At 37.5% G+C, this 25420-nt stretch overlaps 1 protein-coding gene across 1 annotated transcript in view; it reads right to left on the bottom strand.

Moving 5' to 3' along the window:
* Positions 1 to 25420, bottom strand: part of YES1 (YES proto-oncogene 1, Src family tyrosine kinase) — a 53979-nt gene that overhangs the window by 5259 nt on the left and 23300 nt on the right. The window contains exons 2-11 of the mRNA XM_080936174.1: positions 23835 to 24107; positions 19838 to 19937; positions 16767 to 16865; positions 15644 to 15747; positions 15409 to 15558; positions 12700 to 12855; positions 12354 to 12533; positions 9188 to 9264; positions 7711 to 7864; positions 4503 to 4634 (exon numbers count right to left, since the gene is read on the bottom strand). Coding sequence (XP_080792300.1) covers positions 4503 to 4634; positions 7711 to 7864; positions 9188 to 9264; positions 12354 to 12533; positions 12700 to 12855; positions 15409 to 15558; positions 15644 to 15747; positions 16767 to 16865; positions 19838 to 19937; positions 23835 to 24099 — 1417 coding nt within the window. The 5' untranslated portion in view covers positions 24100 to 24107. The remainder of the gene's footprint in view (positions 1 to 4502; positions 4635 to 7710; positions 7865 to 9187; positions 9265 to 12353; positions 12534 to 12699; positions 12856 to 15408; positions 15559 to 15643; positions 15748 to 16766; positions 16866 to 19837; positions 19938 to 23834; positions 24108 to 25420) is intronic.

Raw genomic sequence — 25420 nt, 5'->3', positions numbered from 1 at the left:
TCTCTCCCATGTTCCCTTCCCCTTCTCCCTGTTCTCTATCTCTGGTCTGTCTCTTATTCCCTGCCCTCTGTCTCACTGAGGCTAATGAATCTCCTTTGTGCTGAGAACTTGATCTTTGTGCTGAGAACTTAAGAAGCAGATACTATTTCTTACAATGTTGACATTCTGAATTACACATGGTGGATTTCTTTTTCTACAAGACAATAGGTTTTAACAGTATACGTACTGTCAAATCACCTGGTTCTTACTTGGCAAGACCTTACTTCAGGTTTGGTTTAATTTTGCCTTTTCTACTAGAGCACTGTTGCAGAATCACAGTCCAGGAATAGAGTCAGGTGAGGAGAATTCTGACTGCTTGTGAGAACATTCCAAAAAAACAAGTCTTGTGACCTCAGTTTCTTGAAAAACATGAAATTATTATCGGAATGTATTTTTGTGCTCCTCCTAGGTGTAGCACAGGACTTGAGCTTACTTCAGATAGTTCATTAAAGATATTTAAACTATCCTCTTTGTGCCTCTATGGACATTTTTTACAGCTTGAACTCATGAGAACTTTACTGATGTGATCAGCTCCATCCTCACAGGCTCCTCCTTGTACGTCTTTCTCCTTTGTTCAGTTAAAACAAACAAAAACCAAACAAACACTGGTGTCTTCATTCTGACTTGCATCAGTGTACCCACTTAGAAATTGCTGGGGAGAAATGTGATATAAATATAGGACTCATTAAAAAAAATGAAAGCCTTTCTTGATCACTGTGAAATATATATAAAAGACAACTATATTATGGATCTATCTAATTCTGTAGCTGTCTGTAGTGAGATAGCAGATTTTAGGTTGCCTATTATGGCCAAAATAGAAAGTAAATCATGACTAAAACTTCAAAGTGAAATTCCTCAATGTTCCCCCTCTGGCTATATTTGCTAGTGTTCTGAGGGCAGAACTAGATTTGATCCAGCACTGTCATTTTGTTAAGGAGCAATAAAGTAAAGAAAGACAAAGGACAAAATAACCTTAAGGGAGTGATCATACTGCGTTACTGTGCAGTTTAAAGAACAGAGGGGTTTTGTGAAGGAGATGAGGGTCTGCAAAGTTGATACCAATGCATTAAAGATCTTAGTAGCATTCAGAAATTGATAAAGCCGGAGAAGGCTGCAAAGATTCAAGGTAGGAATCAGATAAGGGGCCCTTCAAACTATGGCAATGAGAGGTATTGGTATTGTTAAGGTTGGAGGTATGAGAAATGACAGGATCACAGACTGACAGCACTCAAGCCACGAGAGAAGAGAAGATCCATTGATATATGTATGATTCAGAAGTTCCCATGTATTAATAGTTGTTCTTAGGGTCTATGCTATTGGCGCCCTGCTCAGGAAGTCTTTTCCTGTGCCAATGAGTTCAAGCCTTTCCCTACTTTCTATTCCATCAGATTCAGGGTATCTGTTGAGAGAATATCTTGTGTCTGTATGAATGTGGCACCTGTCATGGTGCCTATGACTTGTAGAACATCAGAGACAGAAAGGGTTCTGGGACAGTGCCAGGCATGGGAGATTTGCCTGGGAAGATGTAATGAGACAGATACATGGTACAGGTAAATAGCCATGTGGCAGAATGTATATTAGAATAAATGGGTTATCTTAAGTTATGAGCTAGTCAAGAGAAGAGCCTAGGTATATGGCCAAGGTATTTGTAAATATATTTTGAATCTGAGTCTTGTTTCTGGGAGCATAGGACTGGGAGGAAGAATCAGACATAACTTCTACAGGTATTCTGTTGAGGTCCTTGACCCATGAGAAATTTTATGCATGGTGATTGATATATATGGACCTATTTGGATTCTTCTACATGGAGTCATCCAGTCTGACCAGCATCATTAGCCTGAAGATGCTGCTTTTTCTCCAATGTATATTCTCGGATTTTTAAAAAAAAATCAGGTGTCTGTACATATATGAAATAGAGGTTTTTTATATATGATAAGAATTTAAATAGTCACCAAATATTAGGGGAGACAATGTCTTAACTAAACATGGTAGACCACCAAGTAAAACTACCAGTGCGAAAAATGGGTAACATCTTGTTGATGTTTGCCAAATGGGTCCCATGGAAACCCCACTTTCAAACACCACAGGCTACTGCCAAGGTACTGGTTGTTTTCCACAACATGATGGTAAGGGCCTATTGATGAAGGCAACAATTACTAATGACATAGAACATGGAGAAGGTGAGCTGGCACATGTCACAAAGCTTTATGACTACTGATTAGCATTCATGATGCTGGAAGGTATTCTGCATGCACCAGAAGAGAAATTATCAGTATCACACAGCTACCTACAGCAGCAATCTGCCTGCAAGACAGACTGGTGCAACAGTGCCACAAATGTTATGGGGATAGCCAAACACTTTCTGAAAGGATTTAAGGCATACTCTAACCTATACCCGACACTGCTAAAGTGGCTAAGAAACTAAGACTAAATGAACAATGGACCTTTGGGGAAACAACTATTAAGATTTGGCTAAAGGAATATAGTAAAAACTCCTAACAGCGTACCACTATACCCACAGATCAGTGTCTTAAGTCATATCAGGGAACCCACTTAAGCCATCAGAGAAATTTCTTCTTGCAGAAAATGGAAATTTAACAGAGTCCCACAACTAGAAAATGTACAGAGATTGAGAAGTTTTGAAAAGCCCAGTCCTAAATGAGATGTGTACTGGCTGGTCTTGTGTGTCAACTTGACACAAGCTGGAATTATCAGAGAGGAAAAAGCCTCAGTTGAGGAAATGCCTCTCTATGAAATCCAGCTGTAAAGGATCTTCTCAATTAGTGATTGATGGAGGAAGAGTCCAGTCTACGGTGGGTGATGTCATCCCTGGACTAGTAGTCCCGGGTTCTATAAAAAAAGCAGACTGGGCAAGCCATGAGAAAGAAGCCAGTAAGCAGTGCCCTTCTTTGGATCTGCATCAGCTCCTGTCTCCAGGTTCCTGCCTTATTTGAGTTCCTGTCTTAAGTATGTTCAGTGATGAACAGCAATGCAGAAGATAAATTAAATAAACCTTCTGCTCCCTGGCTTGCTTTTTGGTTATAGTGTTTTGTTGCAGCAATAGAAACCCTAAGACAGGATGTCTTCATCAAAACTCTCCTCAAGGTTCAGGGATCTATGTGTAGGTGGAAAGACTGTAAAAGGTAGAGGTGATAGTTGACTCCAAGGAAACATCGTCTTCCAGATATAATAGGACGATGCATATACACACTCATAGACCTCGGTAATGCACAAAGTCTACACAGGTTCAAGCCCAAGGGGGTCCTAGCACTGAAAGGGGAATTAGGCATGATGTCCTATCCCTAATCATTGAGGTATTTGCAACTTATAACCTACTGACAAAAGAGAAACATTAGTTTTCTCTAATGGAGTATCACTTGGTGTATTAACCACACTCCTATGTGGTGTATAGCCACATGCCTGGGAGTAGCTGGTCAATACAAAATGAACTTAATGTTTCTGTGGACTTGTGTTGTTCTTGTTGTTTCTCTGTGTAGCTCTGGCTGTTCTGGATCTAGCTCTGTACACTGGGCTGGCCTTGAACTTAGAGATCCACCTACTTCTATACTTACCGAGGGCTGGGATTAAGGGTATGCACCAGGCCTGGTATGGCACTTTTTTCTTTTTTTGGTCTACTGGTATTTTACTTACTTGATTTGATTTTCATTTTGTGAGGTTTTGTTTTTTGAAACAGAGGGGGAAAAAAAAAAACCCAAAGATATGTGGGTAGAGAGGTAAGGAAAATGGGAGAAAAAATGTTAAAAATATATTGTATAAAAAAAACTTTAATTAAAAAAAAGGTGACTACAAATTAAGACAGAAGTAGAATTTTACTGGGTGAGAGGATGTGGACCACAGAACACAGCAGCCCTGTAACTACAGCTCAAGTATTAAGGAACGGCACCAAACAAGATCAGCACAGCAACTCTTGAAAACCGCACTGTCTAGATTTTCACACTCCTCAACTATTAGGATACCTTCAGTGGAAATGTCTGAGATGTAACAGGCTGAAAGAATATTCAATTATAGCTGAATTTCAATTAAGCTAAAATTTCTTCTTGCTCCCTCAAACCTATATAAATAGATATAAAAAAGAAGAAATTCTTAGAGTAGTTTTTTCCCCCCTCTTCTTAGTAAAGAGGAAACATCTCTTCTCAAAGCAATCTTTTGAGTCTAGAATGTCAGACTTCTAGAAAAGAATAATTACTTGCAGTAGAGAGAGCAAATATAACCTAGATATTTAAGATATGCTTCTGATAGGAGGAACACAAAATATAAAGGCTATTTTGGAAAGCATCTTACAGAAGACTATACAGCATACTTCCTGTGCTTGCTCAAAGATCCTAGCTCTCATGGGCTGCTATGCACCCCCCAAAAAGGGGGAGGGAGAGAAACAGTCTTTCTCCCTCATATGTTTGCTGAGTGTGTCCCTTGTGCTGAAGCGTTGAGAAACACAAGCTCACCTGGATACGGCACTCTTCCTTTTGTTACCAGCTCTGTCTGTAGAATTCCAAATGACCACACATCTGACTTGATTGTAAATCGACCATACAGCGCAGCCTCAGGAGCTGTCCACTTGATTGGAAATTTTGCACCTACAAATAATATTGATAATGTAAGTGTTTTGAAAGAATACTCATGTAGATGTAAGGTACACATGTCTAATCTTTATCACTATCCCTAATTTATATGTTTAAGTCTTTAAACACAGAAAATACATAAAAAAGCATTAACTTTACATTTTTACATTAAATCTATTTTTCTAAATTTAATGATATAAAAAGTTGCTGGTGGGAACAGAACATGATTCAATAAAAACAATAGTAGAGGTTTTAATAATACAAAAATGTAGATTATACATCTGCAACTTTTGAGAGGGCACAAGGGATCTCAATCTTGTTATGTATACCTTAGGCTGGCCTTACATTTTCACAATCCTATCTCAGCCTCCTGAAATCCCTTTGGAATTATAATCATTTTTGCTATATCAAACTAAACCTGTAACTATTTTTGCTTGTGTGTGTGTGTGTGTGTGTGTGTGTGTGTGTGTGTGTAGTATGAGGTTAATGAAGATTAAAACTTCCTGCACGAGTCTTTCTATCACCTTGTGCTTTTTGAGAAAGGTCAGCTGGGTTCTACATGTTATCTGTTGGAGAATGACTGTGACTACTGATCCTTCCGCCTGTAACTCACAAGTGCTGGAGACATGAGATACTATGTGCCATTGTAAAATCAACAGCTTCAGGGTCATCTGACATCCAGTGGCTGTAGCTAATTACAGCTGAGGGTGTATTCTAATAACTACTTGCTTTTGCTCATAATCATTTTTGTACTTTGTGTTATCTTTGCAGAAGTTTTTATTGTGCTATCATATTTTTATTGTGTGTCTGGGTGTGTGCATGTGCCATGGAACTTTCATGAAGGGCAGAGGTGAACTTTGTGGAGATGACTCTATCTTTCTACCTTTACATGGGTTCCAAGGATCAAACTCAGGTCACCAGGCTTGAGAAGCAAGCAGGCTTGCCAGCCAAACCATCTCACCAGCCCTTGTGTTATCATTTTTAAAACACCATGTTAATTTACACAAATATTTAATGTATTATTTTAATACACAGGCATTATGATAATTATTATGGGTACATAAACAACAAAGCTTTCATAAAATTACATATTTACACTAATAAAAGTATTGGTAATATATATGCTTAAAGTGATTACATATACACATACATTTATAACATAAGAGATCTTAGATATTAGGAAAAAAAACATTCAATGTTCATTTGTCACAATAACAGTTTTCTTTAGAGAGTGGCAGCTAAATTTAGCCTTAAACAAATGGTTAGGCTTTTCTAAGTAAGGATTACAGGAACCTATGACAGCTGGAGCAGAAGTATACATAGGGTAGGGTAGACAAGACAATGAAATGACTCAGCAGTTAAGAGCACTAGCTGCTTTTCTAGAGGACATGGTTTGATCTTCAGCACCCACCTGACAGCTAACTTCCATCTGTCATTCCAGTTCCAGGGGATCTGACACCCTCTTCTGGCTTCCACAGGTACTGCATACATGCAGTGAACAGACATAACATGCAAGCAACCTCCTCCCCCCCCATAAAAAAATCCTTTTTAAAAACAGAAGCTAACTGGGTAATGGTGGCAGACACCTTTAAACCCAGCACTCAGAGTTGGAGGCCAGCCTGGTATCCAGAGTGAGTTCCAAGACAGCCAAGGCTACAGAGAGAAAATCTGTCTCAAAAGACAAAACCTGGAGCTAAAGCATGGTTTTTCTACCTTGGAAATGCTGACTATTCTGGGCATGGTAATTATTTTTTCTGTGTTTGATTATTAGCCTGTAAGTTGGCCTCTACCAGATGTTGGCAGTAGTCCCCAAGCTAGAACAATCAAAAATGTTTCTAGACATTGCTGATGTCTCCTTAGGGTAGAAAGAAATAATGCTTAGCTGGGAATCACCTCCAATTTAAGACAACAGTTTAAATAACAACTCACCAAGTTTGTTTAAAAAGAGTAACGGAACGTTATGTCAGACAGAGGAGCTAGGATCCATGTAAGCTATAACTTATGTTTGTGATCCTAGTGCTTTTACAGTGAGGGGAGGTGGGACAGAAAAATATCAGCAAGTTTGCAGATAGCTAGGCCTAGCCTTCTATTGAGAAACAAGAAATCAAATTTCAAATGTCTGACCTTTGCATGCTGACATATCATGAGTGTATCTGTACTCTTACACACAAACACATGCACACACAAAGAATAATTAAATTGATTACTAACATCCTAAAGAAAGTAGCAAGGATATTTTATCTGCTATATTTATAATGCAAAAGTATCTTGTCAATTGCAGGAATTAACCATCAGAAAGCTGAAGTATTGTTTATTAGATATAACTTTATAAATAATATCAATGTTTCTGAGTCCTCTGGAAAAAAAATCTAGAATTATTCAATTTTTGTTCTTTTTAAACATCTTTTTTTTAAGCTTCAAAATTTTTGCGTGTGTATGTGCATGTGTACATATATGTATTTGAGTGCAGGCTACTCATGTCACAGCATGGGTATGGCAGACAGGACCATTTTAGGGAGTTGTTTCTTTTTCCTACCTTGTCAAGACAGGGTCTCTCATTTTGATGCTAATCTACCTACTTCAGGTTAGCTGGCCTGCCAGCTTTTGAATGATTCTCTTGCCTTCACCTTCCATCTCCCCTATGTGAATGTTGGAATTACAGATGACAGGAATTCTAGGGGTCAAACATAGACTATCAGGCTCTGTATTCCAAGTATTTTGCTGGGCCCTCTCCTTATCCCCATTTCCCACAAATTCTACTGACTTCCAGCAGATCTCATGGGTAGAGTTGCTTTGTTACATGGGAAACACCCACCCAGAAGCATTTAATCTAGATAGTTTTGTGCCAGGTTCACATGAACATGCATGTTACATGCTGGGCAAAAAATGCAGCCTCACCTCACAATGAAGGACTTTTACAGACACGTCTTACCTGGTAAACACATGTGTGCTGACACAGCCCACTGGCGGGGCAGGCAGGAACCTGGCTATCCAGTATAACTATCTGTATTCCATAAGGCTCTGGGTATTCCTAACAGCATTAAGACAGCACAGGACAGTAGATTATAAGCATCTATGTACAGTACTTTACCTTGTCTTGCTGTGTATTCATTGTCTTCAATTAATCTTGCCAAGCCAAAATCTGCTATTTTGCATACAAGATTTTCTCCTACGAGAATATTAGCAGCTCGGAGATCTCGGTGAATATAGTTCATTCTTTCAATATATGCCATGCCATCAGCAATCTTAAGGGAGGAAAAAGAAAGATGTGAAATATAAGATGCAAAGGGAAGAAGACACTTTTAGTTAAACTAAAGGGACTGTTGAAAAACTGGGCAGCTCAAAAACAATGACAGTAACAGACACAGTCTAGAACACAACTACAAAAAGAACAACAAAAAGCCCTGTAACAACAACAACAATTCCAAATTAATCTTTGCATTCCTAACATGGCAAAAAAAAATCAACATATATTTTGACGATCAAGATTTTATGCCTAGAGTATCTCCAGTTACTATGACCAGCACAATGTCCTATTTTCTTGTCAATGGTTAGAAGACTTGCATCATAAGACAAAACAAAACCCCTCACAACCTAAGGTCAGATGTGGCCACAGCCCATTTTCATGTGCCCTGAGAAGTTAAAAAAAAAAAAAAAAAAAAAAAAAGGCTTTAACATTTTTTAAAGGGCTGTGAGGACCATGTAGTAGTGGCTCATAAAGCCCATGTCATTTATCTCAGGTTTTTGTTTTGCTTTATAAAAAAGGTCTGCCATCTTTCTAAGAGAAAGTGCCTAATAGCCGTGAATGAAGGGACTAGTATATGCCCGTCTCCTCTGAAGTTACTCTACATTATCAGATGTCATCTAATGTAGCCAATAAATAGTGCCTGCACTTGCTGTCTATCTTAATAGAAACTTTGCAACCAAAATTCAGAAGTATAAAAGACTAATTAATTATTACATGTATCTTGTCTGAATTCTTGTCTTAGATTAGAATAAACAAAAAATTTCAGCACACTTTCAGGTGTTAATATTTGAAATAACCTTATCCACCTTAGTCTATTTTATATGTCTGTCTTTCTTTTGTTTCTGAACAACCTTCATCCATCTTAATTTATCTTTTTCTTTCTTTATTTTGGTTGTTGTCTGGCTTTTCAAGACAAGGTTTTCCTGTGTAGCACTGGCTGTCCTGAAACTCATTCTGCAAACCATCCTAGCCTTGGCCTTGCAGACTGGCCTGTCTGTATTTCCCGAGTGCTAGGATTAAAAGCGTGTGCTGCCTCCTCAGCCCAGCCCATCTTAATTTTCTTAAATTTATCTGCTGAAATGTAAATACAGACTTGGTATTTCTGGATGAACTGTGTCAAAGGCCAGCTCTGTGCCAAGAGAGCACCTGACTGGGAGAGAGTGCTACAGCATTCTAACACTGGCTCTGCCGCTAAGGAGCCCACACTAAACTACTGCCAATGTTCCTTCCCTTCCTAAAATTCTAGTATTTCATTACACAAAATGTTAACATTATGCCAAGATTCTTCTGAAGTTTAAACATATGCTTTCAATTCAAATACCTGAGCAGCCATATCAACCAGCTGTGGAAGCTTCAAATACTTTCCATCTCCTTCTTTAAGGAAATCTAACAAGCTTCCTGTAAGAGATAGAAAGATATTCTAGAAAAATTCAAACATTACATTAAAATGGAAGTAAATGCTCTTCAAAACCCTAAACAAATCATCAAACCACATACACACACCATGTATCACTTCTGAAACTTTGAAAGATTCCAGAAGAGTCTCAAACTGAAATTTTGAAACCTCTTCGATAGCATATTTTAAAAGGAGAAAAGTACCACATCCCTCTCATGAGAGAAAACATCACCAGATCAGTTATCCCCACCCATTTGCTTTGATCAAGCTTCTGTGATAACAAGAGTGTTAAAACTACACATTTTAAAGTCAGTTTGAGTCTAGTATTCAGCCAACTGGGGATATCCTGGGAAAGTTACAATTACAAATAGGCAGCTCATGCTGTCTGATATACAGCTCTTAGTGTTAGGAGAGTGAAGTATGACAAACTCAGCAAAGGTCTGGTTGTTCTCTCTCTACTGTGAGCTAAGATCATACAACATCAGATAAACCCAAAATCAAGACACATTTTTTTTATAAAAACAAAACAACAGAAACATAAACTCTCATTTTCATAAGAAAGATTTCAGATTAACAGACTCAAAAGAGAAATGGCAATTGAATACTGGCTTGGCAATGGACTCCACACTGGACCAGGGGAGTGTGATTTGTAGAACTGGTCAGGACAGGAAAACAAATTCTGAGGAATGAGTAACATGAACCAGAACTTATGGGCAGGGTTGGGCCAGCACAGTTCAGGGGTAGAGCATGCTCTTAGCATACACAAGACCCTGGCTTGACTGTCAGCACAGCAGCAGGAGGAAGCATGACACAGAAATCAAGAGCAACAAGAAAATCTGACTGTACAATATATAGCGACATTGACAAAGTGCAGGGGGCAATAAGCTTTGGTGGGTTGTCAGGTTCTGCTTTTAAGTAGTAAACAAGGAATTTTAAAACCATTTAAAACCATTTTAAAACCAAAGAGGACTTTTGCTATCTTATATTCGAAATCTCTCACCTGGAAATAATTAATGAAATTATAGAACAAAATTCTAGTATTTTCTCCCAATTTAAAAAATCAATAATTAAGCCATACAGATGGTCATCTCCATCTGACTATACTAGTAAGAAGTTTAAATTTCTTTCTTGTTCTTTTATCCTTTCCTGTTCTATTTTATTTAATATATTTATTCAAATGCCATAGGCGGCATTTGTTTGCAGTCCAAATACCTTCCAAAAAAGAGATATACTTTGAAACTAGGTATATGTTGGCTATCAATTAACAGACAATTGTTTTTCGTCATTTCCCCCAGCTGTAGTGGCAGTGGGTAGATGCCCCCATCACCACTAGAGGGAGCCATATCATCGGCTAAGGTGGACTAGAGACAGTAACTTAACTAGTTTGATTTTAAAAAGTAAAAAATTAAAATTTAAAAATAGATCCAATTCAAACAGGTTAGATTCAGGCTAATCGGCATCAATTCATCACTTGCTGGCTCCTATTCTAAAATATCAATGGCCTAGAAATAGTATCAACCTTGCCTGGCTTTGCCCCTGGCTCTAACTAGCTCTTACGTAAGAGCCCACCTGTGCTTGGGCTGGGGAGGATGAGAAATTTCAAACTACAGCAGGGAAAAACAGTTTCTAGAAACCTTGTGTGTAAGAACTGTATTTATATAAAATGAGGCAAAATGATTCCCTCTAATGTCTTTGTTTAGTGCTATAAATATAGGTTTATCACTTTCATTCTACTTTTCTACCTCCCTAGCAATCCATTTCCCTTAGTTAAATCTACTTTCAAGACTCAGGCTACCTAATTTTCCTTTAGAGTCTCATAAGATCCCGTGGGATAACCAGGACTAAACACTATTCCATTTAAAAAGTATCACATTTCCTCTTTTCAAAAGTCCACAGAAAAATCATGTTAGAAAGTACTACATGACAAAAATCTCTCTATAAAGACAGAGGGAAAAAAATGGCAGCAAGAGGACTCAGTGGGACAGATGCCTGCTGCCAAGACTAGTAACCTGACCTTGATCCCAAGACTAAATGATAGAAGAAAAAAGACAACTCTTCCAAACTGCCTTTGACTTCCACATGTGTCACAACATACATGCAAACTGTACATACGTACATGCAAAATACATAAATAAATGAAATTTTAAAGGAGAAAAGTAATAATCAAGCTCTTTGAACTACGAATCCTGTGAGCTACAGTAGCAATCTGCCTGTCAGGCAAACTCATTGGTACAGTTGAGACATGATTATTATGGAAGCAATCAATCAATCACTTTTAGGTTGGACTTAAAAGGCCCATCTCAGAAGACAGAACCCATAGACAGTGTTAATGAGGCCAAGAACCTCTGAGATCATGGGCCCTAGGGAATATGTACAATTATTCTGTTAAATGAACAAAGCAATAAAAGGTCCTTCCAACATACTTCTATACCCACAGACAAGTGCATCACTGAACCACCTGCAGAGACCTACTGCAGGGATGGTAATTAACACAAAGAAGCACAGCTGGACAACACGCAGGGAAAGAGATTTTGGAACACTGAGCTCTAAAGCCTGAAGCTCGGGGGTCTATGCAGGAGCCAGAGGTGGTGGATGGCTCTGTGATAACAGCATTTCCCAGACTCAGCAAGTCTGTCACATGTGAACTCACAAAGACGGTGAGAGCGTGCACAATACCTGCACAGTTCACACCGACAAAATCCTAGCAGACAGGGCAAAGCACATGGTTCTACTCCTAACCAAGAGCCTATTTGCAATTGGCAATTGCTAAGAAAGGAAAAACTCAGTTTTTCCAATGGAGAGACACTGGGTATATCAAAAACAGCCCAGGTATATCAAAAAAACATGCTCAGAAACAGTAAGCCAACACAAGATGAACTCTATGTTTTTATTTTTGTGTTGGGATTTTCCTCACACTTTTTATCTGTCTTTCTAAAGAGAAAGAATGTCAAGTTTGGTGGGTGGGTGAAATTGAATGGGGATCTGAGAAAAAATTGATGTGACTAACATATGTTTTTTTATTTAAGTAAGAATAAAATTAAGTTGTTTCACTGTAACACAATCCTTTAAAAGACAATTCATATGCACATACCTTTAGACATAAATTCAGTGACAATATAAATTGGCTCTTCGGAAACAACTGCATAGAGTGGGACAAGTTTATCGTGTCTTAACTTTTTCATTATCTGTGCTTCTTGAAGAAATGCTTCTGGCATCATTGTACCTGGCTTTAGTGTTTTGATTGCTACTTTTGTGGTTCCATTCCATGTTCCTAGGAAAACAATTTACTTTTCAATCTGTATTTCAAGGAATTTTAGACAAAAATTTAATCAATAATAAAAGCTATACTACATAATAAAATATATTGTACATATTTTGCTATCGTAATTTATGGTTATACGACAAAACGAAGTAACAACAGAGTTCATGCTTCTTACCCATCCACACTTCACCAAAGCATCCTTGACCTAGTTTAACCTCTAGTCGCAAAGATTCTCGAGGTATTTCCCAAGCATCTTTTGCTAGGCCTTGAGTCTGGGGTTTCACAGTTGGACAGACAGTTGTTAACTTGTGGCACAATCCATCAGCATGTTCTAGATAAATAAACAGGGTACACTGTAAATTGATTACTAAGACAATTAGACCATTAGTGTCTGTAATCATATGATTAATTAATTAATTAATTGATCTATGAGATAGATCTCACTACGTAACCTTGGCTGGCCTGGATTGAACTCAGAGATTCACCTGCTCCTAGGATTAAAGGCATATGCCACCATTCCTGGCTTATTATTTTTTTTTTGTTTTAAAGTTCATTATTAAATTAAAATCAGTCTCCTATCAGTTTTAGCCTAAAAAAATATGCAACATGGGAAGCTTTCAATAAGATAAAGTATATACAAAGAAAACACTTTAGAATCACATTATGCTAATTTTACTGAGTATATGTGCTTATGTTATTATGTCAATCAGTACTATATAGACCTTCCATATAAACTGAGATTGGAAAAGCTGGAAAACTGTCCCAAGGCCCCAGCTAGGAATGAGAACAGTGTGTCTGCCTCCAAAACTCTACTCTGCATTTAGGCAGGTAGATGGGTATCTGAGAGTTGAATTCAGATTCTTTTTGCCTTAGCCCTTAAGTGCTAGGATTACAGGCCTGCACCACGGCTTAAAGCTCTTCTTTTGATCACTAAGGTCCATGTATTCCCCCAGGGAGATGCATTATTAGTTGTTACCTGTAATAACCACTAATTTGAAAAACTCTGAAAATCAAGGAAGGAGTTGATACATGAGTTTGAATGTTAAATAAAGGAGACCTGAAGGCATCCAGTCCAGATTCATAATGGCTTGGTTTGTGAATCCTGCTTATATAAAACCTCATTGTAACTGAGACACATTTCCTCCCTTTCTCATCAAGCAACCTCTTAAATCCATTATAACAAAGGCAATTACAAGTAATGCCAGCTTAGGAACACATTCAATCAATGTCAAACTTGTTGACTGACTTGATTGTTTGCTGCTAGCTGTCACAGAAGAATTGCCATGGAAACCTTCCCTCTTACAGTACTAATTACTTAAAGACTTTCAGAAGCATTTACATATGTAATTGACAATAAAAAAATTTAAGACACAAGACTTCAAAGTACAATACTTTTTAAAAAAATATTTATTTATTTATTTTATGTATGTGACTGGACTGTCCATCTCTTCAGACACACCAGAAGAGGGCTACAGATCCCAGTACAGATGGTTGTGAGCCACCATGTGGGTGCTGGGAATTGAACTCAGGACCTCTGGAAGAGCAGTCAGTGCCCTTAACCGCTGAGTCATCTCTCCAGCCCTAGAATACTTTTCAAAGGTCCTTGAAAGACAAGAATGTCTATAGTTGCTTTAAGTTCATTTTTCTTGGGTAAAAAATAGCATCTTCAAATTGGATTTGGTAGGGTTTATATTTTAGAAGGTCTTAATAGATCCAGCTTCTACAGAAGGAAATCAAAGAAGGCATCGGAGGGCTTTTGACTCTATTCTTTATCTTTTCCTTTTTGCAGTGCTGGGGAGGAAACTTCCACATACATAATTAAGCACTTTACCACTGAGCTACAATTCCAGGTTTGAGAAAGCTTTTTTATACTACAAGTTTAATTTTAGCTACTTAGTGTACATAAATAAGTCTTTGCTGTCTGTACTGGCTGGGTTTGTGTCAACTTGACACAAGCTGGAGTTACAGAGAAAGGAGCCTCCGTTGAGGAAATGCCTCCATGAGATCCAGCTGTAAGGTATTTTCTCAACTAGTGATCAAGAAGGAAGAGCCCAGACCATTGTGGGTGGTGCCATCCCTGGGCTGGTAGACCTGGGTTCTATAAGAAAGCAGGCTGAGCAAGCCAGGGGAAGCAAGCCAGTAAGTGACATCCCTCCATGGCCTCTGCATCAGCTCCTGCTTCCTGACCTGCTTGAGCTCCAGTCCTGACTTCCTTTGGTGATAAACAGCAATGTGGAAGTGTAAGCTGAATAAACCCTTTCCTCCCCAACTTGCTTCTTGGTCATGATGCTTGTGCAGGAATAGAAACCCTGACTAAGAAACTGTCAGGTTTTTAAATTTACTGACATAATCTATTTTAGCATTTATATATTATGATCTGGAACTGCAATGTAAATACTATACCACTAAAATATAATAATTTCAATAACAGTCAGATCTGAGCATGCTGCCCTATAACCCAGTTCAGGTTCCAGAAGCCATCTTTATTTTCTGAGTCAGGTTCCTGCTATACTGCCTGGGCCATATGTGAGCCCTGTTCCTCTGTCACTAGAGCACAGAGCCAGCACGATGGCTCAGCTGCTACCTGTGGTCAAGCCTGACAACTTAAGTCTCATCCATGGAACCCAGACAGTATGAGGAGAAAACTGACTCACTAAATTGTCACCCGACCTTCACATATGTGCCACAGCATGTGTGCATACATACATTCACATGTATATACAACTATATACTTTTCAAAAACAAAACAAAACCCCAACCCAGAAAACCAACCTTTATTGGACATTCTGTGTGTAGATATAGATGGGATCAGAGCTTGATGATGGACTTGTCTTCACAAAGCAGAACATAAGGGTTAATCCCTACATTTGAAGTGCTCACTTACCTGTGTAATGCTTCACCAGTTTCTGCAGAGTATCAAACTGAGCTCTGGTGGTGATGTAGTATCCACCATTGTCAAGTTTTCTGATTTTATAATGCTTCACATTGTCACCCCTTACTTCATCCCAATCACGAATTGAGAGGGAATAAGCACCTGGAGAGAAAGGGGATGAACACATTCATTCCGGCGGCCTCCAACTATTTAAAGTATTCTATGAATATTATTATAATAGTCATACCTTTAGTAGTTTCACTTTCTCTTACTAAGAATATACCTCGCTGATTCCCAGGATTCAGAAGTAATCTTTCAGCATCTTTTCTCCCCATTTTGCCAAAATACCATCTAAAAAAAAATTAATGATATTTTGATTTGGAAAGATGAGGGTCAGAAAGATTACATACACGTATCAATAAGAATGGTGTATGATAGCTGGGCAATGGGGGTGCACAAGAGGCAGGTAGATCTCTGAGTTAGAGGCCAGCCTGGTCTCCGGAGAGAGTTCTAGGACAGTCAAGGCTACACAAAAAAACCCTGTCTTGAAAAACAAAAAAACCAACCAAACAAAAAAGAATGGAGTGTGACAGAAAAGAAGACAAGGAATAGCTGTACCTTAAATTTAACAATAAATATAAAAATAATTAAAAAGAAATAGCAATATTAAATCTAATACAAAAATATACTGACTACGGAAATATTCTCTGATAGTTTTTCCATGTACTATCTACTCATTATGTCTCTTACGTTCTCCTTACCAGCCAGAAAAACAGTTAACACTTTAGAGAAGGAAAGACAGAAAAATATAGATAGAATATCTGTCAGTGACAGGGAAATAATTCTTTGGAAACAATGTGATCACTTGTATTCAATAAGATGCAAGTATTATTATTATTATCAAAACTATAGGTAACTCCAAATTTGTGGTTTGATTTTAAGAAGTTTAGTGACAAAAATGACAGTCACTGTTGTGGGAAAGTCCACAGAATACTGAAGAACCAAAGAGCCAGACAGTAACGAAAGTAATAGCAGAAAAAGAGCACTCTTATGACTTGTATCAGTAAAAACACAAAATAGCACAACTATATACTCTGTGCAAGAAGCTGTGGAGTACAAAGAAATGAGTTTTTAAAATGAGTGGAAAAATAGAGAGATTAAATATGATGTGGAATGATTAGTGCAGATTTACTCATTGTGTCTCTGAGCAGAAACAACATTAATTATTAATTCTCAAGCAGCATTTATTAATGTGATACATTAGCTGTTTAAGACTTGTATATAACTGTGTAAAGTTGTGGTTACATAGAAAGTGCATTAAAACATCTTAAAAGAAAAAATAATTAATAAAATATGAAGTAGCAACATACTCTTCTGCCTGAATGGAATCTGCAGGCGCTACATAATTGCTAGGGATATAACCATTCTTTCCGGTAGCAATTGATCTTGCTTCCCACCAGTCTCCTTCCCTGCAACACACAAAAACCCAACAATCACCGTAATGTAGACTCTTATCCAAGGTGTAATTTCTTATTTCAGACAAAGAACAGAAACCACTTCCATTTTTAATTTGGATTTTTTATGGATTATTTTATTAATTAATCAGACCAAGAGTTAACTCAAACAATATTTTTAAAAGCTAGTTACATGGATTAAGGCACAACTGTTATAAATCAACAGTAGTAACAAAAGCCCCCTAAATACTATACCTTAAATTCTACTTACCTTTTTTATGTTCTTTCAACTAAAGCTAGTAAAACTAGCCATTGAATAAATACATTTATTAAATTTTAAATAAATTTAGACAGTTTGAGATTTTATTTGTACATCATGTATACCTCCCCCATCTAAAGGATGACATTTAAGTGTTTTAATATATTCAGAGTTGTATGGTCATCAAAATAATTCATTTTTGAACATTTCACCATGTTAAAAACCCTGGGCAGGTAAGACAGCTCAGCAGAAGAATATTCACTTGCCATGCAAGTTAATGACCTAAACTTAATCCCCAGAGACAGTGTAAAGGAGGGAGGTGAGACCCAACTACACCAGGTTGTCCTCTGACCTCCACACACGTGCCCATACACACAAATAAACACATAAACAAACAAACAAACAAAGTTGGAAAAAAGCCAGCCCATGCTGACAAGTCACTCAAAGCCTCTCCCCACCCACATTCTCTAAAAGTAACCTTTACAAATATGTTTATCAGGGAAGATGGGGCCATTTTATGAAGATTTTTGTGACTGTCTTAGAATATTATTAAGGTTCATCCATATTTTAGCCTACATCATGTTTTTTTATTGTTGCTACCAAATGCTTCCTTCTTAATAGCATATAAAAGTATAACTTTAAATCTCTTTAGGAATAAAACCAAAGGTCTTAGCATTCTTAAAGCAAAAAACTTAACAGCAAATAATAACAATCCAAAGTTGCATTTTGAGAGTTGGAGAAATGGTTTAGTGGGTAAAGGCCCAGGCCTACAACAGAAAACCTACTTCCAAAAGCTGTCCACCGACCTCCACGCACATACCAGTATGCCCTCAGTATTCTCTCTCTTTAAAAGATGATTTTCTAGTGGTGACATAAGCCCAGGAAATGGAGGCAGGAGGACTGTGAGTTTAAGTTAGACTGGGCCATATAGCAAGACCTCGGCTCAAATAAAACCAACATGTATGCTTCTAAAATGTTATCCAAAAACTGCTATCAGTTTAATATTATGATTCAAAACAGGAGAACTATATGTTGTTTATAACATACTGACCTTGGCTTTTCCAAAATTTCTAAAAAAGTATTTCTAATAAGATAATATATATGTAATCTACTACTTAAGATTATATATGCATTGTCCAAACTGAATTTTTTATAAATGTTCTAAGTTAATTTATTCTCTTAAAAAGTAAATTAAGAAAGCTTTTGGTAATTAAACTATTTACAAACAGATAGTTTGATTACTAGTATCAGACAATACATTAAACCCTTTCATATACATAAACAGAAAACTATATTACAAAGTCTTACTCTGTAGCCCTGGCTGGCTTAGAACCTGTGGTAATCCTGTCTTAGACTAAAACTTTGTGTTTGACCCTCATAAGCATTCTCTGACTCATCCACTGAGTGTTACTAAATGCAAGACACAGCAGGTCTTAAGCTCAAGAACTGACTCTGGAACATGGTTAGCAATTTTGATGGTATTAACACTGTGGCATGGAGTTGATGAATCTTTGTTTATGTGCATAAGCAGGATTTTAACAGTATCTCTGGCATGTACCCAGGTGACAGTAACCACATTCCCACCCTGAATGTGACAATCAAAAATATCTCTAGACACTGCTAAATACCTTCTGTGTGTCATTATACCTGAGAACCACTGGTCTAAAAGAATGACATGTAAGTTAAAAACTGTACTTTACAATGTAACGACAGCCATGAGTGAGGTTTGTAGAGTATCATGTAAACCACCCAAGAGAAACACTGCACACAGTAGGGTGTGGGAACTGAGCTAGGCAGGAGAGGAAAAAGACAAGCAGAGGAACCAAGGAAAAGAGCAGAGACCTATCTTCCAAACTAGCTCTGAATTCTGTCCCATCACAAACAAGCAACTCCACCACAAAAAGAATTAGTACGTGTAAAGGTACGAAGAGGGTAAGAAAATACTGCAAATCACAAACACTTCATTATGGCTGGATGGTAGAATGAGAAAGGGTAGAAACGCAGGACAGATTATCTATGGTTATTATAGCTGTTGTTGCTCTTCTCAGATCTTCATGGCCATTGTCAGCTAAGGCTCTTAAGGCAAAGAGACAACATCAAAGTCATGCTTATATTCTAGAACAGTAAGTGGTAACATGGTAAAACAAGAATGGAGGGAAAGATGACCAGAAGCAAAGAGGCCAAAAGCATGTGCTTTGAGAAGTTATAGTGTGGCTGTTATGCTTGCTAATGAAATTACAAAATCTGCTGCATTACAAGCATCACATTTTCTATGGCAAACCAATAAATGACAAAGTCTAAGAGTAACAGAAAAAACAACTTGGTAAGTTTCAGAGTACAAAGGTTCCACATCCACCCTCCCCCCCCCGAAATTTTAAGCCATCTGATATTTATATAACTACAGATTTCTCTTCCTAAAAATCTTTTTTTACAAGCAGCATCATTTTGGAGACAGGAACTTGACATGTGTAGCCCATGATGATGACCCTGGAACTCACTATGCAACCTAGACTAACTTCAAACTGAAGATCTTCTTGCCTTAGCCTCTCCAGTGATGAGGTTATAGGCACAAGACTAACTCCATGAGTATGATTTGCAAAGTGGTAACTTCTGTCTACAGCAATGTATCATCCAACCCAGGGACAAAGACGCATACCCCACCATTCACATCTCTGTATCACCAACTCCATCAGTGGTCTCTTGCTTACAAAATATACACAAAACTTACGTATTGTTAATTATCTGAAATCTTTCACCCTTCTTAAAGGAAAGGTCTTCTGTAGTTCTAGCTTCATAATCATATAAGGCCACAAATATAGTGACACCACCTGGCATGGGAAAAAAAAGACCAAAGTAAATGATATACCTGAATTCATAAAATAAATAAATTAAAATAAACAAGTAAAAGCAGTTTCTCCTTGCTCTTATATTCATTTTTAGAAGTTGCATTATGAGTAAGATGTTTTCCTAAGGCTTCCAGTGAAACCATTGTACCGAATAAATTCTAAAATTTTATACACTCTGAAATAAATGTAATTTCACTTATGAACTTTCTGGTTTAAAAAGGCAGCCAAGCTGCAAATCAGTTCTTTGGAAGGAAAAGCACACAGACTGCTGGCACTTGTCTTCAATGACTTGTCTACAACAGGAAGGCATTTCTGTCTATAACCATTAAGAACAATCATTAGGGCTTTCTTAAGGTTCACTTTATACTTAAAAATGAAAATGTCCTATTTGTCTTAAACGTTAAAGGTGTGGCTAGTATGAATTATATGATACACACTAAAAAAATAGTTGTTAGATCTAGCAATGTATGAATGTACTTAAAAACGAGCATTAATATATTATTTACAATTAGAATAAGAGAGCAGATATTTACAATAAAAATGATACTGCAGTGTTTAAGATACTTCAAAGCAGGTATTCTAGTTTTAAAAATTCATTATGGCAATTTTAAAAGATATATATTGTCAGTCATAAAAATGTTTTGAAACATATAAATTACAGAATGGTTAAATCAACCTACCTCACAATATTCATCATTTTCGGGAGGGGCAGAAAACGTAAGATCTACTTTTACAAACTTCAATACAATTTGTTGTTACTAAGCAGAGTCACAAGGTTATACAATACAATTCTCAACTTATTTCTTCTCAGAATTTGTATCTTTTTACCAACTTTTTCCTGAGAATGGTAGGAAAGGTTCAAATCCTTAGCATCCTACTTGCAAGGTGAGTCTATCCCTAAACTATACTTCTAGACTTGACCACCAATGAATATATTCTTTATGAGACAAAGCCTCACTGTGTGGACCAGGCCTGAATCCAGCTTACACAGAGATCTGCCTGCCTCTGCCTCCTGAGTACTGGGATTAAAAATGTGCTGCCACTACATCCAGTTTTGAACAACATGGTCTTAACTCAATTATGTACAAACCCTATCTAGTATAACTCAACACTGGCTGGCCGCATCCATTATTCATCAGTACTTTTAATGAATGGAAGAGGGAAAGGCAGGTGATGAGTACAAATGCTGTGACATGGAAATGTATCATAAGACTTGCTAATAACAAAGTAACAGAAAAGCACAGGTGTGAGGATGCATTCATACACAGCAGTAGCTCACTCCCTGGCTGCTCCCTTCAGTCTTAGTTATCAATCAACTTGCTTATTTGACATGTCTACTTCAATGTCTAGTAAACATTTAAAATTTATTAAAAACAAACGAAGCTCTTTGATTTTCTTCTAGAATCTATATTTGCACAACTCATTTCTCTCTGAGCATCGGGCAGAGTGATGTAGCTGGGACTTAGTTCTAGCTCTAAAATGGACGAGTTACCCTTCCCACCTGCACTGTGGCCATCTCCCACTACCTTCTGACTCTATTCTGCTTCAGTATCATCCGTTCTCCACACAGACGCTAGAATGAGTTTTAATTCTTTTAAGATTTACTTTGAAGTGTGTATGTATATGAGTATACGCCATATGTATACTGCCTGATGTGGATACCAGGGTCCCATGGAAGAGCATCAAGTGTTCTTGAAAGCTGAGCCCATCTGTACACCCCCTATATTGTTTTTAGAGAGCAAAATCCTTTCTTTAAATCTCAAAGCTTCTTTCTAGCTTTGAGTAACACTCCAACTCACTCCTACAGTCGCAGGTCCTTAGTACTAACTACGGTCTTATACAATTCTCCCATCTGTGTACACTGGTCTTCAAAAGTTCCAAGTCTCTTTACTTTTGAACTTTGTGTTTGTTATATTTGTAATTTTGTTCTTTCTTTCCCTAGCTCTACAAATAGGTCCTATCTATCAAGTATCGGTTCAGGAGGTTTCGTCCAAAGGTGGCTTTCTGTGCCAACCAGAGCCTTTTCCAACCATCTGGTTCGTGCTGCCACATACTTAAGCACTGTTACGGATCTCTGTTTAGCTGTTTATTCACCAGTCATTATTCAACTATTATAATGTAAACTCCACAAGTGCAGAAGCTTTGTTTGTGTCATTCACCTCTCTGCACTTTGCATAAGACACTGGGTTTTTTTTTTCTCTTTTTTTCAGCTATTAAATAGACATCTATGAATGGAGCATTGTACATAAGTAAATTGCTTTAAGTATTGGAAGTGAATCTGGGAAGAGTTGTGGGGAGACTGTGAGAGGGGAAAATGATCGAAATACACTGTATGTATACATGAAATCTGCAATAAATAAAAATGTTTTTTAATTGCTTTAAGTAACTAAAAAAATGTCTTTTTATATCAACACTTACTTACTCTAGCCATTTTGAATTACCAGGTTTCCCAAGTAATTCCAAGTCTTGTTTTAATAACTATCAGAAATAGAACCACAGTTAGTGATTGCTTTAGTATTTACAGCTGGGAGGCTGAGTTAGGACCATGACTGCCTGTGATACCCATCGCTCTCTAATGCTATCTAAGTAGATTCAATGGATGGCAGTCCTCTGGCTACTGCTACTAATCCAGAGGTTCACACTGGGGAAGATGATTTACATACAGTCCATGCTTGCAGAAGAAATGTCTCTTTTGCTCCATTATTAATAATGACATAAGCCATTCCATTCTTTAGTAGCTTTTTACACCTAAGGCTAAGGTGGGCACTTCAAAATGAAACAAGGATGAAAGTAACTCCATGCCCCCTCCATCATGGACTCCTCACATCAGGGAATTCCGAAAGCTCACTCTTTTCTAAGCCAGTTGTGCTTTGTTATTCAAGAGAAAAGAGTCCTACTATAGGCTGCTGGGCAAAAGAGCTTATTTTCTTTCTTTTTAAAATCTATACTTTTACGACTTCTTGATTCCATGGTAACTATCACTTCTTGCTATCTTCTGAAAGAAGATGACGTTATAAATGGAGTTCTGGATTAGGGTACCAAATCTGTTATTATCAACTATGACTCTGGAGGAAAACTATTGTAACTCTGAACTGCAGCATCTTCCTTTGTAAAATCACTGGACCAGTGGAATGGCTGCACTAATAAAGTGCTTGCTGCCAGCACTGACGACCTCGGTTTGATCCCCAGAGCCAGTATGGTAGAAGAGAACAGACTCACGCAAACTGTCCTCTGACTCCCACATGTACACTATGAAGCATGTAAGAACACACACATACACACACACAATAAATAAATGTAATAAAGTCACTATCTGATATAAGCAGTGTGCTAATGTTACTAAACTGATGTATAATTAACATTTACCAAATAAGTAATATAGCACTTGATAGCATTTTACAACTGTAAAGAGTTAAGAAATTGCTGGGGTGGAAAAAAGGATTCTTTTAAATCTCTGTATTTCCAGTATCTGCCATATACTAGCTGCTCAATAATTATTTGGATAATGAGTTAATGAAACACCTTATGGTAGAATTTAGTAAATAGTCACTATTACCAAATTTCTCAGAATTCTATCTGTATATGTCAAGACTTCAGGGTAGAAATACAGCTTCATGACAAACATTTAACTAGTGTGTTATATTGGAGGCCTTGCTTTTGACTCCCAGCTCTACAAACAACTAAACATTTGAGAATGGGGTGGGTACACAGTGAGATCCTACCTCAAAAATGAAAGCCGCCTGCCCTTTGTTAGAGATTTATTTGCTCATACAACTTTTTGGGAAGTCTGCTAACAATTTTTTTCCTAGCTGTGGCCAGATTTGAAGTATGTAAGCAAGCCCAAGGTTGTATTTTCTGCAACTGTCCATTTAATCTCACCTGTTAGCCCTGTAGGATATGAACTTGGCACCACTGAGAATGAGGAAGATGCTCCTCCAAAAGGAGTCACCCCAGAGGACCCTCCAAAGGGTGTCATGGAAAGACTGTTAAAATTAACTGATGCTCCCTTCGTGGAAGAGGTCGGGGCAACTGTTGTGTGTTCCACTCCATAATGACTGGCACCTGTGCTTACAGGCTCTGTAGGATTTTCCGGTGTATATTTAATGCCTGGACTTTTGTTTTCTTTACTTTTAATGCAGCCCATTATCAAATCTGCAGAGGCAATAAGGCAAAAATTTGAGAATTAGTTAATGTACAGGGAACTTTAGAAAGATACAATGGAATCCAATGTGGTCATACATGCCTTTAATTCCAGTAATAAGAAAGCAGAGGCAGGCGATCTCTGTGAGTTTGAGGTCAGCCTAGTCTACACAGCAAGTTACAGATCAACCTGAAGGATGACTTTGAATAAGTCATCTCCCGTCTTCTTCCCTTACCCTGCACAAAGATGTTTTAACAAAACAACACAAAATAACAGAAAGAAGCATGTTCAACCTCCCAGCCAACACAAAATTTAAATTATCCTTTGTGATTATCACTCTGGAACATTTTAACTTAATATTTAAGACTGAATTTTATCCAAAAATTATTAATATTCACAAAATATATTAAACTGCAAAAATATATTAGTATAATATATTTACTTTATCTAAATACAAAGTCTAAGTATTAAGGAAATATTAATAACTAAATTAAAAGGTAAAAGAGTAAGTCATCTGAAAGAGTTAAAAAGAAAGCACTACTTTAAATCTGATAGAAGGCTGATAGTGAAGTGTTCTTCCATTTAAAACAGGACACTGTAATTACTGACCACCCGCTTCCTCTGGCATTTCCCTTAATCACTTTCCCACTTTCTTCATGTAGTATGGCTGCAGCTAGGCGGAGATTACCTCCTAAAGCACTGCTCTATCTACACATCTTCTCCCTTTAAGAGCCACACATACTTTCCTTAGCCCACCTACAAAGTTTTCTGTTAGGATTCCTAACCTGCTCTCTTCCTCTTTCTCTTAATATGCTCTTTGTCCTTATAGTGAATATTAATAATTTTCTTCATGTTCCCTTTTCCTCAGTCAAATTAATCATTTAAACCCTGATTATTTTAATTTTTGTATACCTCATATTTTCCTCCTCTTTCACTCACCCATGTATCCTTTTCAAGAGCACAAGACAGATCACTATTGTCAATCTGGTTCCATGAGCACCCCTGCAAACACTTCTACTGTGTCCATCTCATCTCACACATTATAAATATAAGGTGTAGTTTATTGTAAAGTAACCACCAGGTGTAAGCAAGAGTTAAACGACATTTGGTGGTGGTGGTGGTGGTGTGGGGGAGTGAGATGGTTTAGTGCAATGGTTCTCAACCTCTGGGCTGTGACCTCCTTGGTAAACCTCTATCTCCAAAATATCTAATTATGAATAATAACAGTAGTAAAATTACAGTTATAAAGTAGCAACAAGAATAATTTTATGGTAGGGGGTTAAGAACCACTGGTTTAGTGGGTTAAAGACCTTGCCACTCAAGC

This window comes from Micromys minutus (genome assembly GCF_963924665.1).
Source record: "Micromys minutus genome assembly, chromosome: 23".
In the NCBI taxonomy this organism is placed as follows: domain Eukaryota; kingdom Metazoa; phylum Chordata; class Mammalia; order Rodentia; family Muridae; genus Micromys; species Micromys minutus.
The sequence above is the reverse complement of the archived record's forward strand: the minus strand, read 5'-3'. Positions and strand labels throughout refer to the sequence as shown.